This window comes from Bombus bifarius, unplaced genomic scaffold, assembly GCF_011952205.1.
Source record: "Bombus bifarius isolate JDL3187 unplaced genomic scaffold, Bbif_JDL3187 scf7180000007966, whole genome shotgun sequence".
NCBI lineage: Eukaryota > Metazoa > Arthropoda > Insecta > Hymenoptera > Apidae > Bombus > Bombus bifarius.
Window position 1 is genome coordinate 1,533,671 of NW_022884352.1, and position 18,748 is coordinate 1,552,418.

General features: G+C 43.0%; 3 protein-coding genes across 4 annotated transcripts in view; 1 reads left to right on the forward strand and 2 right to left on the reverse strand.

Moving 5' to 3' along the window:
- The window catches only part of LOC117207137 (facilitated trehalose transporter Tret1-like), a 34,492-nt gene that overhangs the window by 14,990 nt on the left and 754 nt on the right, over window positions 1-18,748 (reverse strand). The gene's annotated exons all lie outside the window — the stretch shown is intronic.
- On the reverse strand, window positions 1,768-2,889 carry LOC117207164 (NADH dehydrogenase [ubiquinone] 1 beta subcomplex subunit 5, mitochondrial). The gene is made up of 3 exons (XM_033447109.1): window positions 2,734-2,889; window positions 2,287-2,498; window positions 1,768-2,206 (listed from the first exon to the last, which is right to left on the reverse strand). Exons 1-3 carry the CDS (start codon window positions 2,843-2,845, stop codon window positions 1,967-1,969), a joined length of 564 nt encoding a protein of 187 aa, XP_033303000.1. The 5' UTR covers window positions 2,846-2,889; the 3' UTR covers window positions 1,768-1,966.
- Window positions 5,785-17,078, forward strand: LOC117207158 (facilitated trehalose transporter Tret1-2 homolog). Its single transcript, XM_033447097.1, has 9 exons — window positions 5,785-5,893; window positions 8,391-8,610; window positions 13,519-13,648; window positions 13,746-13,881; window positions 14,366-14,822; window positions 15,181-15,430; window positions 15,530-15,736; window positions 15,831-16,023; window positions 16,752-17,078. Exons 2-9 carry the CDS (start codon window positions 8,591-8,593, stop codon window positions 16,991-16,993), a joined length of 1,635 nt encoding a protein of 544 aa, XP_033302988.1. The 5' UTR covers window positions 5,785-5,893; window positions 8,391-8,590; the 3' UTR covers window positions 16,994-17,078.

An 18,748-nucleotide genomic window follows, 5' to 3' on the forward strand; every position in this document is an offset into this window, starting at 1 on the left:
GCGTCGCGTGAAACGCGGGTAATCGACACGGGGGAGAGAGAAAAAAAAACAGAAAAGGGGAAACGAAGACTCGCAGGCATAATTGAAGATGGATTCGCGCGAGGAAACGGCTCGAAGCGTAGATATCGCGTATGCACGTGCCAAGTCGTTGGCGACCAGTCTTCCTTCCGTCGCGTCGCATCGCATCGTATCGTATCGCATCGCATCGCATCGCATCGCATCGCATCGCATCGCATCGCATCGCATCGCATCGCATCGCATCGCATCGCATCGCACCGTAGAAGAGAACGCCGAGGTATTATGCAAGATATCGGGATCCAACCTTGGCAATGACCACTAACTATGACGATTGAGTTGGCACCGGCCTGTGTCTGTCCGTATCATTAGCTTGCCGCTAGGATAATCGCAGAGTCGGTGGTTCGTGACGACCGATTCACCACCGGCAGCGTCTTTTTACTTACTAGCACTTTACTCGCGGAAAAAACAAACACCTGCGGCTGGCGACCGGAAATAAAATTTCCCACTTTACCGACGCGATGCTGATTTCATTAATTTGCACGACTAGTTATTTAAAAAGCAGGTACAAGTACGATCGAGGGGAATAATATCGGTACCTAATATAAAGATGTTTGTTCGCGTACGTTCGTAAGGGATGAATACAAGTTTGGCTTTAATTTGGATGAAAATAGAGAATAGAAATAAGAAAAAGCCTGATTATAGATATACATAGGTGCGTACGCTTACTCGAATTCACTTTGAAAACTAGCTACGCAAACAGCGATGTAATTTCTCGAATAAACGATAAACTGAAAAATTCACGTGTTAATCGATGCTCGATTTCTTAGAGTCCAACTCTGAAATGAAAGAAATGAAAGAAAGGAATCACCTATCGAAAGAGTAGCAAGAGAAATGTGCTTGCTTGCTTGCTTGCTTGCTGTAATTTCTAATCGTAAGTAATGTAAAATTTCTATCGTGCGTTAGCGAGAGCGGATTAAAGTGTCTTAAAGAACGCTTCGTATCCTCGTAACCTATCGATGCGACAGAATCTGGAATTATTGTATTTGGAATTACTCGCTCGTTTCAAATTCACGTGTTAATCGCTAAACACCTGACATTCTCCGAATGGAGTTTTAATCTATCGTATGACGATAATCGTACGTTGTCTAAGCCCCGTCTTACCGTTTCATTCCAAGCAAGTAGAGCGCCAAGCTGTCCGAGTGTACAAATCTCGCGACATTTTGTCAAATGCAATTTTTCATTAAACCTAATTCTTCCACCACGAGTTTAATCTCGTTTAATCTGATAAGCGAATAAACTTCAATAAGTTTATTTAAAAAAAGATGGGAATTTTGATTTCGAATTTCGCCACTGTTCGCCACACTACTACGCATGTGTGCACATGCATATACATTCGTAGTTGGACAATGAGAAAAGTTTGTGGCGACATCTATCCTTTTCGCGCGGAAAGCAAACAAAAGCGATGGGTTGCCGATAGCAGATATACGTAATAAGATCGGAGACGAATATACCAGAAACGGGGTTCTGTGCCTCGTCCGTGATAAGATGGAGTTCGCATAATAAATCAAACGAATCGCGTAACTGTTATTGCGCAACACAGAGATTTAGCTTCAACGACAGAGTAGTGATGGTTCGTGACGTCTACGTTTGTTCGATACCGAATAGATAATCGATACAAACAAATAAATAGATAAATGTCGGAAATGACAGAAAAATGAGAAAGACAGTGTTAAATAAGCGACAGAGAAATTCTGTATATCGTACACTACTTATATTATCGCTGTTAAATTACAAAATCCTATACGCTCTACACAACTTAAACGTGCTTAAAACAACCACTTGACTAAATCGATTACAAGTTGATCGTCTTTCGTTATTTTTATTGAATTTTCTCTGTAAGATCGATTTTCCTTCTAGTTTATAATAATTTTACGTTACTTACGATGTATTATGCATCGAGTTCTCTATTATCTATAGCGTGCTTTAAATTTATTATTTCTTTCACAGAACCATCTTTAAAGGTCCAATATCTATAGTCCTCGTAGTCCTGTAGCTGATCAAGTATTTTTCTTCTTAACATGTACAATTGTCTCTTGTTTGCATGTACCCTGACTTTGTGAAGCAATTTTTCATATTCCATTTGTGTGTTTGGGAACATATATCTCGAAAGAAATCTTGTAATCGGATGCTGTAGAAAAAGCATTGGTTTTACGCTAACAATTTTGCCTGTAATACGTATTTAGAAGTGTTTTTTCAACGCTGTCTTACCCTGTAGTATTCCCATTGCTTTGGAATATATCCTTCTGGTATTGGTTCTAAGGTGGCTGGCCCTATAAATACGTTGCAATAAAAGATGAGCAAACCAGCAGGTATAACGCCCATAAAGACGTAAAAATGCAGCCAATCTTTAGTTTTGTGCCATTGCCATCGACTTGCAGTTACTTCCATAACACGATGATCCGACATGCGTCTTACCACTCCTAAAAGTTATTAAATTTTCAGTTTTTGAACATTCGTCAACAAAGTTGACTATTTGAAACAAGTTGATTATTTTTCCAGCAGTCATCGTTGGTCACGTTTAATTCTCGTAAGAACAACTCTGTAAACAGGCACAGTGTTCGCGTTCGTGGGAAAATTTGTTGCGTAACAAAACACTACTACTCCTTCGATATACACTGTTCTATCTACAGAACGAAACATAATTATCTTCATCACCTTGGTTTTGCAACGCATAATTGTTGTTTTTCCGTAGTAACTTTCCCAATAACTCGTTCGTATGAAATAATTTTCGATTAGCCGCAAGCAAAAGCCTACTCACGACAGCCATTTTGGTTTGTAACTATAAAACGGAACGCACTACTTGTCTTGTTAGCGCAAGAACCACCGTTGGCTACTTTACCGACGGTAATCTAATCTGCTTAAGCCGCGAAACTTGAAATTGCGTACGTCAAATACGATTAAATATTTGAAACTTTAATAGGTATATATAAATTTTGTAGGTATATTTGAATGTTATAGTAATTATATAAGGATCGTATGTAGTTTTGATGGTAAATTTATTTTTTATGCCAAATTGCCGTATATTTATGATAAAATCCGTACCGTGCCGTAACCTCATCTAAGATAATTAAATACGAACGCATCGTGTTGAGTTAGAAAGTAATTTATTAAGAGAAAGCGTGATCTTTCATGTAAAAAATATGTTACATATATATATATATATAGTATTATATATAAAATAAATATAATATAATATTGAATATAATATATATATATATATATATATATATATATATATATATAGAATAATATAATATTTATTCATATATATATATATATATATATATATATATATATATAGTATTTATATGTACATAAATTGCGGTTTGAACGAGAGAAAGAAAGAGAAACGGATAAATTGGCGCGAAGCTTTCGCGACTCCATGCCATGCCATGCCATGCTATGCCATGCCATCTAATACAAAGGTACATTTAGCGGCAATGAAGTTAGGTCAAGTGAATAGTTGAACTCGAGAAACGATTCTAAATTACAAACGCTCGTTGCAAATTCTCGTGATCGTGTTTGAAAACAAAAAACAACTAACGATAGAAACTATACCAACGATAATTAATTCTTAGAAACGGAAAAAGTAAATTTCATTACCAACTTAATATATCTATGATCACGTATAAGTTGTCTTCTTTGGCCCAAAATATTTCTGATCCAGTAATATCATTGGCCAGTTGTTACTACTGCTGGCAATATTGGATTTTGCATTACAGATAATCTTATCACTACGTTATTAGTAGTATTAACTAGCGTTAATAAATATTTTCGCAAAACAAAACAATGTTGGTCTTACACCTAACGACCGTCAAACATTTATCCAGCATGTTGTTGGTCGTCTGGAAACATCTCGACGACTATATATCAATCTCAACCGCTGTGTGCAGTGCTTGATCCTCATTGAAGTAAATGGTATTGATTCGGACGAAATTAATGCTGGCGTCGAGTTACTGAAAATGTTCGCATTCGACACGTTGAGCAACGCATGACGCACAGACGATGCAGCATTTGCCGATGCTATCGAATCGACTAGTAGTTGCAGAGAAACGTCAAGAATATGCAATAACGATTAATTGCTTTAAACGTCTAGCATTTTAGCGTAAAGATACATAGCACAAGTATATGTATAGTATATGTATATAGCAGTGAGTCGACCGTTGACAAGTAACTGGTATAACACGGAACTTGGATCGGCACATACGATAAAATATCGAATCTCTTAATAATAATAATTATTATTATTATCTGTGTGGTCTAGCAAAATATCATTTAATAACTATTCGATCAAAGATATTACGTTTCACAATTGACATGTTTGCGACACATTCTTTACTCGCGTTTTTACCTATTCTACGGTTCTATCATCTACACGGAAAAAAGTATCTGCACTTGAAGCAATCTACGTGTTTTCTTCCGTTGATTAAAACTGCAAAAATATGTTATTCAATTATGACGATGGCGTAATAAAGAAAAAGAAATGTCACGTGGCAATAAATCAACAAAACGGCCAAGATAAGATCCATGGTGTCATTTACTATTTTATATGATCAAGTGGAACGAACGTACACCGACCGATTCCACCGAGAAGGCGAGAAGGCGAGAAGGCGAGAAGGCGAGAAGGCGAGAAGGCGAGAAGGCGAGAAGGCGAGAAGGCGAGACGACGACCCTGAGGAAATGGGTTAAAGACCGCGAACCTTTCCCCTTCCCCATATGTCTTTCGAATTGTTTCGTTTCGAGACATTCGGTCGTTCCGCGTGCATCCCTTCTACACCCGACTCCCCAAAGATAGACCAATGCAATACTTGCGTATACGGTGCATTGGGTACACCGGCTGCACCATACAATAGACGCGACGAATCTCTCTCGTCGTTCACGTGATTCACACGCCTCCTTACTCGCGGCTGTTTTCGCAATACACGCTGCCGTACACGTGAACTCGTACATACTGCTATGTTCGACATCTCGTGAATCTCGTCGCTGTTTCGTTCCTCGAAATAACGATCCTGCCAAAATAAAACCAAAGAAACGCAACTAAAAAACAAAGAAAACCTATCCGGTTTCAGCCGGATAATCGCTTGAAATTCGACGTAGAACTGTGTTTCGCAAAATACAACCTACGATCTACCGAGTGATTTCTCGAGCTTGAAACGCTCGACGAACGGTTTGCATTTGCACCATTCGAATCGATTCATGTCACGAGCTTGGGAATTGCCCATCGACTGAACGTTTCGAGCGAGAATGGGTCATTGTCCACCAGTACTTTATATCATCGTTTGTTGCTTTAGTTTAGCATCGTGCAGTATCGGGTATCAGCCGGAGCTCTGTGCATTCTATTTTCCATGTGTGTTAGCAACCCTTAAATTGCTCGCTTTGTCGCCAGTAATATAAATATATATGTATGTATGTATGTACCATAGCAGCGCAGAAGACAGACATCGTAGCGCCGGCAACGGGAAGGGACGATCGACCGCGAGGCAAGCGTTCGCAGTTTGCCAGCCTTCAGTCGCGTATTGGCCACCGCGCACTGCACGTCGGGAGTCGTTCGTATCCGAACGAACGACCGAACGAAGCTTCTGCTCTATTCTATTGGCAGGGAGGAAGAAAACGTGCGTGCGCGAGATAGATAGATAGATAGATAGATAGATAGATAGATAGATAGAAAGAGGGAGGGAGGGAGAGAGAGAGAGAGAGAGAGAGAGAGAGAGATAGGGGGGAACATTGGTAAAAGAAAGGCAAAGAAAGAAGTGCGAAAGAAGTAGGCTTAAGGATCGAATTTAAAATAGAAGAAGAAAAGTCGCTACTCTAGGAGGTGAGTACCAATTTGTTTGCAATGCACAACGTACATTTACGATTAGATTTGTCGAGTGTTTTATCGACGCGTATACGCAACGAACGGAGAAGATAGGACATTTCTTTTGAATTAAAAACAATTTAGAAATGGATCGATGCGACGGATACACGAAGGTATATACGGTCCTGTGTGCCGTTGACTTTTCCACGATCGATCCTTCCGTCGTCGTCTCGTTATTTCTCGCATAGAATCGGTGAAAGGGGCAGGTTTCGGGTTTTTAGTCTCGAGTACGGATGTGAGAAATCGACCGCGAGCTGAAACTCTGCTACGAGTTGTCCGTTGAAAGTCAGACATGGCAAATCGTGTTTCAAACGAAGCTTTCCAAGACGAAGAAGAACCGCTTTCGAGAACAGTCTTTGCCGGAGGTTCGATGGAACTCGCGTACTCTGTACGTTATGCGAACATTTCGCACTCGTGCGAACACACGATCGATCGTTCAAAAATAGACACTCTGTGTGACAGTGACCTACGCCTACTTCGATATCTCGATGAGGGTAATATACGACGCTTTAAATAATCGAATTTAATCTAACCTCGAACCTATACATTGTATCGTATGCATCGTATATACTAGATATTCGCGATTCTTATTCGAAGATTGTGTGAAAATTATTGGAAAAATATTTAGCATGATTTGTTGTCAAATCGATCCAATGCTTGGTTCGGCCAAATCGTTCAGAATGTATAGTACAGGGTAGTATAGGGTAGTATAGGTACTGTAGAGTATAGAGTATAGAGTATAGAGTATAGAGTATAGAGCAGAGAGTATAGAGTATAAAACGATGGTTTCCTCGGGCTCTCCTCTGTTTCGTTTCCACTACCTTCTCTGGCCGACGTTATAATACGATTAAATACGTTGCGATAGTTGCAAAGTACAACAAAGTATCTTTATGGTTAGCGCGAGTGATTTATTCGTGTGAATGACGTAATATTTGCTACGCCGCACCTGTACGTAAACGAAGCGCGTGCCGCTTTGCTTTGTGCGAATCCAATTTTACTCTCTGACCTCTGACCTGGTCGCTCATGTACAATGATTTACACGTAGACGATTGTCGTTTTGACGTTCGAATGAAAAACAAACGGTAGGAATAATACGTAGGAATAATACGTAGAAATAATACGTAGAAATAATACGTAGGAATGGCGTACTTGAAATCGAGAAATATGTTCACGATGTTCAGGCAAACATTATAAAAACTGTACAGATTAAACATGACGCAAAGATTAAAATAATTATTTTGCAACGTTTTGTCACGTTTTCGAGTAGTGTCGAGTAGATAAATTGCCACACAAGTGCGAGACGCGTGGATTATCTTGCACCGTTTAATCGTTGTTGTATCGGCGATTAAACGAGATAACGATGGCCATTGTAAAATTAATCTATTTTAACGTTTTATTTAATATAGGATCGGCGACTAATCTGCGATAATTAGTTTGAGTATGCGAAACATGGCCTGCAGATTAAAAACGATGTAATAAAGGATCGAACGAAACGATATAATATCGAGCTGCGAGATAATATCGAGCAAGCGCAAAATACACTGTAATTAAATATATGGAACGGCGGAATAAGTCGCCTGACAAATAACTCCTAATAAGTATCTGGTCCTTAATTGCGTATCACGTGACGGACCCGAGCACGCGAATCTCTTATGCAATCGGGCGTAAAGACATTATCTCGATCGTGAATCAGAATCGAACGATTGGAGAAATCGCGTGGTACTCGTTAACCGGCAATCTCGATGCGATTCTTGGTTGCGGGAGAAGTGGCATTAACGACCAGAGAAAAGAAACGGACGATTTCCAAAGATCGAGAAAACGCGGTCGATTCTCGAGTTGCACAGCACAGCTGCGTGTCGCGATTTAATCGGCGCTCGTTCCTCGAATCGGACCCGTTATCGTTCGAGGGTTAGGTTCGTCGATCGTCGAACACCGATTTTAGCGAGATAACTTTTTCACGAGTTAATAAACTGCTGCTGTATTTTGGAACGCGGAATATTGCTTGCTCGCTTGATTCGGTCGACGACTTTGATCGGCTTAGCGGCGTAGAGTGGTAGCTAGGTGTGTGTAGCGTTATCGAAGCCGCGTACTGGAGGAAAATTCGCGAAGGAAAAGTCGCGCGTTCTCTTCGAGAGGCATACACGCTGTATACGTGGTAGGCTGTACGAAAGAAGGTAAAAAATCTGCCTCGCATCATAGAAAGTCAGTGCGCTGCCACGCACGGCGGTTTCAACAACGAAATTACCGTGTCACTAGCCACGATGGTATTCCGTGGTCTCGGGCCTCCTTCGAGACGGACGTTCTCGCGACAACCGACGACAATGTGCGCTTTCGCGCCGAGAATTACGCAAACTAACGAACTGCGTTCGATCGTGTGGCGATTGTTTCGTGCAACAATCCTATCGATAAAATCTGAATATAATTGATAAAATCCTATTCGATGTTTCTTTTCTAGAGTGTACGTAAAATGGTGGTGACCGAGTACGAAATCCACGTTCTCAGTTGACAGACAACAGGGGGAGGAGGCTGTTTCCAGGAGAGGTGAGATTGACTAGCGCGTTGATCAAAGAAAAAGGCAGCAGGCGCAGCTAAATACAACACACGTGTAGCAGCAGCAGCAGTGGTGGGAAAAAAGAGGCATAAGAAACAGCAGCTATGGATCCTTATTCGCTGAGGTTAGTCTTGCTTAAGAAAATGTGTTTACACACGCTCGATAACGATCTATGGATGGAGATACATAAATCGAATGCAACGGTCAAACAGTAAGAAATCAAAGTATATAATAACAGCAAGTGCACAGCCTTTGTAGTAAATAATCTTGTCGGAGCAAAAAATAATATATTCGTCTAATTCGTCGACCTGGCCCGATCTGTGGCGCGTCAGGTACGAGCAGCTGTCAAATTTGCCAACAGGTTTCATCGACAGCGCTGATTCGTAGAGGTTTTTCTTTCGCTTTTCCCCTTTCTCGTGATCGTGTCTATGCCTTTCCATCTGCGTTCCATCGACGATTCTTTCTGATTTATCGAATATCATCTGCTGGTTAGGCTAAATTCGATATAGCGGGTTCAGCGCTGTTAACGTTCGACGCGCCTCGCTATGCTACTAGTTTTAATATTTTCCTCTTTATCGATCTGTGGATCGTCGGAGCCCCTGTATCGTTTCCCACGCTAGCCAAATACGCGATCGTTCGACGAAAGAGGTGCTGAAAATCACGCGTTCCGTTGACTTTGTCGACCGATCGGTTTCTATTTCATAACAGCGAGCAAGGGTAATCGTCGATCGAAAATTCAGAGGATGGCGACATCCTATAGCGAATACGTTATTGTGATTGCTTGGCTGTCCTCGAGCCAGAGAACCTAATCGAATCTGTTTTCGTTATTCGCGCACGTATAACGGCGATACGACGTACGACGGGAATTTTGGAAAGCGTCCTTCGGGATTTCGATCGTTCTTTCGACCATCGACCGTGTATTTGATTAACGACGGTAGCCGTTGTATGTGATCCACTTGGCAATGAAGTGGATGCTATATAAAATTTTGACGGGATGTAGGATGGATGTTTCAGAAGGCCAAGTACGAACGAAAGCACACGAAACTCGTTCGGGGGAATAACAGGAAGACGACTCGTTCTCCGGTCCGGAGAACCAGTTTTGCCAGCCGATAAATCGCCGATACTCTTGTTTTGAACGCGTCAGCAAGACAGATACGTTTAAATCGCAATATCGTTCGTCGTTGTTCTTTCTTCCACAACGTTATCAACGTCGAGTCGCGTTAAACAGAAAAAAAAGGAAAGAAAAAGAAAAGAAAAAGAAAAGAACGTGTCAACGCAAATAACAAAAGACGAAACGCGAGATATTTTCCGCAAAGAAAAGTGAATTCTCGATGAGGATGGTGACCGTATCGAACGTATTAGAAGTGCGGAAAATGGGAAAATTGAATGAAATTATAGACACGATCAAGCTACATTCATGTTTACGAATCGTCATCTCGATTTCGGAAAACAACCTCTGATCTAACCATGCGCTGGGATCTGGCACCTGGCACCTGGCATCTGGCACCTGGTATCTGGGATTCGAGATCCGGGGTTGTGTACGGTTTCTGCTAATATAGTTGAGATATCTCGGGGCATGTGTTACATAAACGGACGCAACTGATAATGGGAACTTGTAAACACCGAACGAAAAACGAAAAACGAAAAACGCAAAACCGCGAAACGCTGACAATAAGCGACGTGTCGCTGTAATAGTTGGCACTAAGAGAGTTAAACCGTGCGAAGCTGCATTCTTCTGTCACTGCTGCGATTTAGAAAATACGCTCGTACGCGCCAGGTATTCTACTTGCACAATCCATAGGATTGGATAGGTAAATTACTGTTACCGCGATAATACGCGCATACGTACTAGGCTGAAAGGAAACAAGGCACGAGGATCGAGCGCTTTCCGATCGCGAATCTTAAGCGTCGTGATATCGAGTCAGCGAAATTTTTCCACCGTGCCCTCCAAACGTTTCTTCCGTCCATCTTATCTATCAAACTCAAACGGCCGACTTACGATCGATCGCGTCACGTAACAAACAAAGAGTCACGACGTCGATAATGAACGGAGTCGATCTAACAATAACTAGGTACGATACGTTCTGTCTGACGTAACCCTTTATATTTGTTCTTCTTACTTTGCTTGGCAAGGCTCGCATTTAAAATATCACGACGCGAAAGAAAGACGAAAGAAGCGCGAAAGGGAGAACCGGCTGTCGCTATCTAGAAGGAAACTAGAGTCGAAATAACGCCAAGTGACGTCATTTGATACTCTTGGTCGTGATAAAAAGCTTAGCACCGAGTTGTCCAGTGATGACAACTGCGCGTTATTGTTTCTTTTTCTATTTCCAGTATAGTCAACCTGGCATATAAATGTTTCGAATAAATTTGTCCCGCTACTTTCAATTTCCATTTCCAAATTTCCATTTGCACGGCTAAGCCGAGTTAGTCGGGCTACGGCCCCGCTAATCTCAAAATTCGCCATGTCGTCGTTACTTTACGTTTCGATACGCTATGGCTAAGGCTAAAGATGTCACCGCTAAAAGATATATATTCGCGCGGATAGTAAATGTCTGGCCTTTCTACGGCATTGCTATTCTTAGAAGAGTTGTCCAACATCTGTCAGGCACGTATATCCCGTGCGTTTTATTACATAGCCGAGTTTTAGATACCGATTTATCGATATATGATTGGGAGGCTAAGAAATTGCCACTTTCCAGCTAGCACCGATAATCTTACAAAGTCATAAGGCGGCTGTCTGTCAGGCAAGGCTCAGGGGGGAGCCGGAACTCCTTTATAACTGGCTGTGCGTAATAATTTTTATGGCAGCATGTATCGGTACACACTCGAGAAGGGTTTAAAGCGCGTTATGGTCGCTGGGAATTTCCGTGCAGAGCCTCGCAGGTAGCTGCGTAGCCTCCGGTAACGCGTATTACGAACCGATCGTATTAAGCCGACTATGTTAAACACTCGCTTGTTAAACACTCCCCCCCCCCCTGCCCGTCATCAACGTCTCTCGAACGAGCGACTGTAAGAGGCTCGTCTCGTCGACAAGTTTAGTTAGCGTTTTTCGCCAGCCACGCTCGATTCGTACACGGTTCATTAGATATCGAACAGATATCGTATATATGTTTGATATGTTTATACCGGCAACCGATCCTTGCCATCTTTCGTCTTACGGGCGAATTATCGTTAGTAGCCCCCTTCATTTGGTGGCAAACTATCTTTGCTTGGTTGAAGCGCCAAGGCGTGCGTACGGGACAAGGCGGCGAGACATTTCATCTCACGCCACTTGTTACGAGAGCTTGTTACACCGATGCAAAAAATTAAATAAACTATGAGAACAAGCAGCACCTGAGATGCTTACGCAAGCATCCTTGTCTAATATCAAACGCTTGCGCGAATACAGCAATTGGCAACATTTCTGTGGTTGCAAACGCACCACAGCATCCCTGTGCTAGGCCATATACGCACGTCGGTACGTACGTAATCGTTTCATCGATAACGGATGCCGTTGTTACTTGCATCGTGTCCGTCGTTATACGCTCGTTTGCACTCGTAAGAAATTATCGAGCGCCATTTCACTTGTTTAAACTTGTCCGGCCGGCGATAGTTTCATTCTGACAAGCTGTTATAATTATCAGAGTGTATATCGGCGATGTGTCGGAGAGTCGTCTGTCCAATGCTCGGTTACTAATGCGCATACCTGATCTTGTTGTAACTCGTAACGCGTTTTCGAAATCGTTTTCATCGAGAGGCAGAGTCGAAGGAGACGCGAACGCATCGTACGCTAATTCGCAGGATCGTTGCCGTTTTCCAGACAGTTTACACGACTTTTTCGCCGATCGATAAATGCGCGAGATAATTTACCCCCGACTCGCTTCTTGGTGCGGTCCGTTTGTCTAGCGAAGAAATTGTATAATTTTGATTTTCTCTATCTCGCGCTCAGCAACGAAAGTTACGAAAGTTGCGAAAGTACGATATGAATGATACGAATGTACGTTAGATGGACGCGATCCGTGCGTCGGTGTCGAGTAATAAAGCGTTCGACTCCGTTGTATTCATGGACGGGGAAATGCTGGAATTAACGCGCGTTAATTCCTCCAGCCGCTTTTAATTGAGCCGAGTTAAGGCCCGACAGCTTAGTCGCGAGGCGTGTTTCCATTTGCAGCGGTCGCCGGTTACACAACGCTCGCGCATACTGTTGTCGGTTCTCCGGCGAAAAATAATCCTGCGTCTCGTTACTTTCGCTTCTAAAGGAATTATTTCTATTATTATCGAACGTTGTTTGTCGGAAAGCGACTTAATTATTGCCACATCTGTTCCTGTCCGTCACTGTGTCGCGTTTAAACGATGCACAAACACGCTTTCTCGATATGTCTCTCGGTCATCGATCGATTTAACTTGTCGCCATAGATCGCCAGCTGCTATAAATCTATCCGTACGTAATTACCAGTTGCAGCGATATAAACATCGTGCGTGCACGATAAACCGTGATACGCGTGATGTCACCGTTGCGAAACACGATCGCCTGCAAATTCTATATACACGCGTATCTACGTAGCTACGCGTGTACAGTTTTGACATTGTTAACGTTGGACGGAACAGCGGTCAAGCGACAAATTAATGGACGGGTAGCGAGCGGGTTCGCGTATGCCAGCGAGATAGAGCTACCGAGAAATGGAAACGCTTTATCGCAATCGTAAATTGTGGCGCGTAAAGCGTGCATCTATCTGCCAGCCCATATATTGGCATATTGTCATCCCGGTATATCGCGGTGCAGCGTTCAGGTTCTCGACAACCGAATAAAGAAGCGAACGGGTTCGCTTAATCTCGAAAATGTTGTTGATGCGCGTTATAAAAAATACATCGACACATGGAAAGCTATCCTTTGTTCGGCGTGGAACCGTCTTTAATGTCGTAACGTTTTAATCGGCGGACATGATTTCGTGGAGAGAGAGGAGAAGAGAGGAGAAGAGAGGAGAAGAGAAGAGAAGAGAAGAGGGCTGGACGGGGAGAGTTGGTGACGGGCGGGCTCTTTGTGTTTCAGTGTGGAGCGCGAGGCATCGAAGAACATCGAGGAGAACGAGAGAGAACGTTTCAAAGACGCGATCGTATCGAGCAGAAGTCTGAACAAAGGCTTCGTCGAGCCTACTACCATTAAAAATGCCATACACGAGGTATAATATCATCATCGATATAAACATCGAAATACGATGTGTATAATGTAAGTCTGGAACAAGGACCGATCCAACGTCAGATCTCATCTATCCTTAGATCGCTTCCTGCATCATTGCCGCGTCTTTCCATATATCGGTAGGACTAGCCATGGCTTATTCGGCTATTTTGATTCCCCACCTTGAGGCCGAGGACGCGGAATTGCACGCAACGCGAGAACAGACTTCCTGGATCGGTAAGCAACTTGTTAGGCGCGTTGATAACCACGATACAAGGAATAGCGACGACTAAAATTTGCGAAATAACAGAGTGATTGCGTCGAGCCGAGTATAACGCGAGGTGTTACACCCGCGAGAGAGGTGAGTAGTCGCCGAACGAAATAATAACTGGCGTAACTCGGTTTACGAGTTTCTATTTTATCGGCTAAATTACATTTTCATTAGCATTTCACTACTGGTCTTTGTTGCTTCGTAACGACCAGCAGAATGGTAGGCGAAACGTTACCATCGAATAAGAGCGAGATTCGATCTCTAGCAGGTTGATCGAACGACTGGCTAGTTTACACAGAGACGCGCTTCTTTTCCAAACGACTGCAACACAACCTCTTTTACATAGAACGTCGGTTGTTTGCAGCAGACATTCGACATCGACGAGACGCGAATGGCGACTGGTTGTTATTAGCGGGTATATCAGCGACGTTAAACGCGATCAATTTTCAGCCAGCGTGGTGGTAGTCAGCACACCTTTGGGTGCCTTGTTAGGAGGATTTCTAATGGAGACGGTGGGAAGATTGCGGACCCTTCAATTCGGCTCCGTGCCCTTCATCGCAGGCTGGATTCTCATAGCGCTGTCGACCAATATCCCGATGATTTTAGTCGGTCGATTGTTGTCCGGGCTAGCCACGGCTCTGGCAACCTCGCCAGCTATCGTCTACATCACCGAAGTCGCAAGACCAGAACTCAGAGGATCGATGATATCTTTCGGTCCAACTTTGGCCTCGTTTGGCATGGTCCTTTCGTACTTGAAGGGCGCATACATTCATTGGAGACTGGTGGCCTGGCTGGGCATAATCTACGCCGTCGTGCCAATCATTTTGGTGCAACTGTTCGTCCCGGAATCGCCTGTATGGCTCGTCTCTAAGGGACGATTGGAGGATGCGAAGAAATCATTGGAATGGTAAGGAAAAGCGAATGAAAGCGATCGGTTTTCCGATCTATGTCGGCGGTATTAGTAGCAGTAGCAATAGCAGTAGCAGTAGCAGTAGCCAGTAGCAGTGACGATAATGGGGGTGGTGGTGGATAACGGTAGTGGTAGTGGTTAGTAGTTAGTGGTAGTGGTAGAATCCGAGTGAAACGAACGGCAGGGAATATCGATAAAGACGAGAGGCCGGCTTATTTCGCTACGCGTACGACGCGAAAACAGATAGAAAACTGATTTTCGCTAGATCGAATACTGTTAGACCACAGAGGTCGAATATTCGCTGTACCACAGAGCATGTAAGCATTCCGGACGCTCTATCGTGTTTGAATCGCAGGCTGTACAAGCACGAGGCGAAGCAGGGCAAGGTGTCCGCCGCGGAGGCGCAGTTCAATACGATCGTGAAGGAGAACGAGATTAAATTGAGCGAACAAAGAAAGAGCAAACACGGCGGTGTCTCCACTAAACTCAGGGGATTCTTGAAGCCCACAGGATGGAAACCGCTAACGATACTCTTCCTCTTCTTCTCCTTCCAACAGTTTTCCGGCATCTATATCACTCTCTTCTACGCTGTCACCTGGTTCCAAGTAAATAACTATTTCTCCTCGACGTTCACAGCATAGTCAGATCACCGATTCGATTATACATGCTGCGTTTCGTGATTAATCGTAATCACTGTCATTCAGGAAGTCGGTTCCGGCGTGGACGCGTACATAGCCTCGATTCTAGTTGGTGTAACTCGTTTCCTGTGTTCGATGGTGAATACTTGGCTGCTAAGGCGGTACAAGAGGCGGCTCCTCTGTATAATCTCGTCTTTGGGAATGGCCTTTTGCATGACCGTTTCCGGTTACTACACCTATCTTATTAAGAACGGCGATCGTTCTGGATACTGGGTAAGCCTTCCAAGCTAAATGGTGCGTGTATTCTTGAATAATCGTACGACGAAATTGTAAATCATCCTTACCGCGTTGTCTATTTGTTTGCCAGGTTCCTGTTGTATGTCTGTTACTTTACGTTTGCACGTCTATGGTCGGTATGTTGACTATTCCTTGGACCATGACGGCCGAATTATTCCCTACCGACATCCGAGGAATCGCCCATTCCATCAGTTATTCCATAGCCAACTTGCTAATGTTCGCTGCTCTGCAAAGTTACAGAAGCTTACAAAGCTTCCTTGGTGGTATGTATACGATATTTTACAGAAGCTAGAAGTTCACGGCCAGTTATTTCAATTTGAACGAATTTCACAACCGCTGTCGGCAACAAACAAATTTTCACCATTTACCATACTAAATTCTCTCTCGATAGTGAAGGAACGGTAAAGTCTCTTTCAGCTTTTTCACTCGACTAAAAAGCGAATAAAAGCGAATTTTTCTCGGATTAAGTAACTCTTATTTTTAGTGTCGCCGGTCTTCTCTGATTTAGTTGTAGTAATATTTCAATTTTATACAATTGTAATATCTTCGACTCGTTGTCAGACGTACGTATGCTTGGAAAGATAGCCACCAGGCAACTGCTAAGAAACGTAAGAAATTTAAACGTAAAAATGTAGTATTAGGTATACATGTAGAAAAAAGAAAAAGGAAGAAAGAAAAAAAAGCAATTTCATAGAAGCGTATCTCCGAGAGATTACGAAACGAGCAGGTGGTAGATTCACCGCCTATGGCAATATCTTGTGTGATAAATAATTTATCAGTCTGATAAATACCATATTTATAATATATAGAAATGCTTGTTCTGCATCTTGTTCATTCCTTGCGCGAGTGCCACATCGGTACACCGAGCAGAGACGTTTTTACACGACAGTATGTTGAATACGTAAAACTCGTCTATGCAGTCGTACGAAAACTCTAGGTGGAAATGGGAATTCTCTAACTCTATTCTCGTACATTTTTCATACGATCGTAGGATCCCATGCCGTGCAGTGGTTCTTCGCTGGTGTTTCCATAACGGCCGTGGTGTTCGTGTGGCTATTGCTTCCGGAGACTCACGGCAAGAAGCTTTCGGAGATCGAGGAGTACTTCCAGAATCATTTCCTAGCAGTGGGTGCCGAGGCGAAAACGAAGAAACGGCGGGCACAGAGAAAGCAACAGCGTATCGACAAATCCGCCACGGAACCGTTGAACCCGAAAACCATACAAAACGTGTAGATGTTTTCTTCCATGTGGCTGGGGGGGTTCGTGGCGAGGAAGAGTTCTTAGCTGTATGTACATATAACGTTTCTTCTATACATGACACACGGATTACCGGATTTTTACTTAAAGTTGTTACCTCTGTAAAACACGAAGCGCGAGAGTATACGAGATCAGATTTTTGCGAAAGCGAAGCTACTTCGATATCGTTGAGGTCAAGATCGAAGATAGAGCACTTTGCAGAGCCGAGGCAGGAAGACAAAGAGAGAGAGAGAGAGAGAGTATAAATATATTACGAAGCTGTGTAGTTTCATAATTGAGTGTTTCGCTGCGAATTAATTGCGGCAGAACATAGATTAGCGGAAAGGAGCCGTATGACGAGAGAATGGAAGAGAGAACAGATATATTTCGAGGCTAGACGAAACACGGCCAACGTGTCTCGCAAACGTTTCGCCCATCGACCAGGATATACATAGGGTGGTCGAATAGCCTCGCTTGTTGCTAATTCCAGGAAAATTTGTTAACGTATATTTGTAGACTGATATAAACGAATCCGGCGAATCGATAAATTTCTGCCATCACTGGCCTACGTTTGTTCCGCGATAAGAAGAATAACTTTTTTAAGAGGCAAACGATAGTATAATACGTTACATACGCGTGAATTCGTGATATACATATAGACGTGTCTGTGTATACAGGTATAGAGACGATGAGACGATTGATGATAATACGCACGGCATGTGCTTGCAACGCGCTATTGCAGAAGCAGCCAGACGGGAATTTTTGACCAAAAAGCTCTAGCGAACGACTGTACGCGAGACTATAAAACAGTATTATACGTTGATCTGATATAGCCTCCCTTTTGCCTTTATAAAAATGTATATGGGGGTGGCCGTAGAAGAAGACGATAAAAACATCCTTCGTTCGGGAACACAGGCCAAGAGCGCGGCCAACTTTAATTTTTTCGTCGCGTCGCGCCGTAGATCGTCTCGCGAAATACCTTATGATCGTTTGCCGTTTCCAGGCAATAGCATAGCATTCCCCTTTTGCAAACTAATTGTTAACAACTTTGCTGTGATTTACCAATATAGACAAGGACAAAGTCGCGCAACGAGAGGAAGCAGTATCCTGTTTTGCCTATGGAGCGTATAGTTTCAAATGCCAATATGTACATACATACATAGTATCGAAGCGCAGGCGCAGGCGCTGCGTTGTGTAAATCATTAACGCCGAACAAATCTATCGGTTTGTTCCAACTTACGGACTTGCTTTCTTTCCAATGGCGCCCATCTACTTAAACTAGATACCTAAATCTTACGATCGTCCCTTTTTCTACGACATTTTTCTCCCGTTTCATATTCAAGTTGATATACACATCACTTTTTTACCATGCCTTTTTATAAACTATCTCTTCGTGTCTACCGAATGGCCGAAAATCGACCACTGATCGAACGCACAAAACTACCTTTTTACCAGTTTATTAATCGTCGCCAGTTTACGGACATTCTTAGTCGTTGACTAATCGAACATGAGCATTTGTATCGGATGCGATAGCCGCGATCGGTGCACCCGCAGTGTATCTCAAAGTATCGGCTATTCGATACTCGACAAAAGTCACGCGAAATCCATGTCCAAGCGTCGATTGATTTTTAGCGAAATTCAGCTTGTCCGTAAATTGTTGGAAAAGCGAAACTATCACGAGCAAAGATGCAACCAAATCCTCCATGATTATCGCCATTAGTAGAAGGAAACGTGAGGAGCATAGTCTATGAT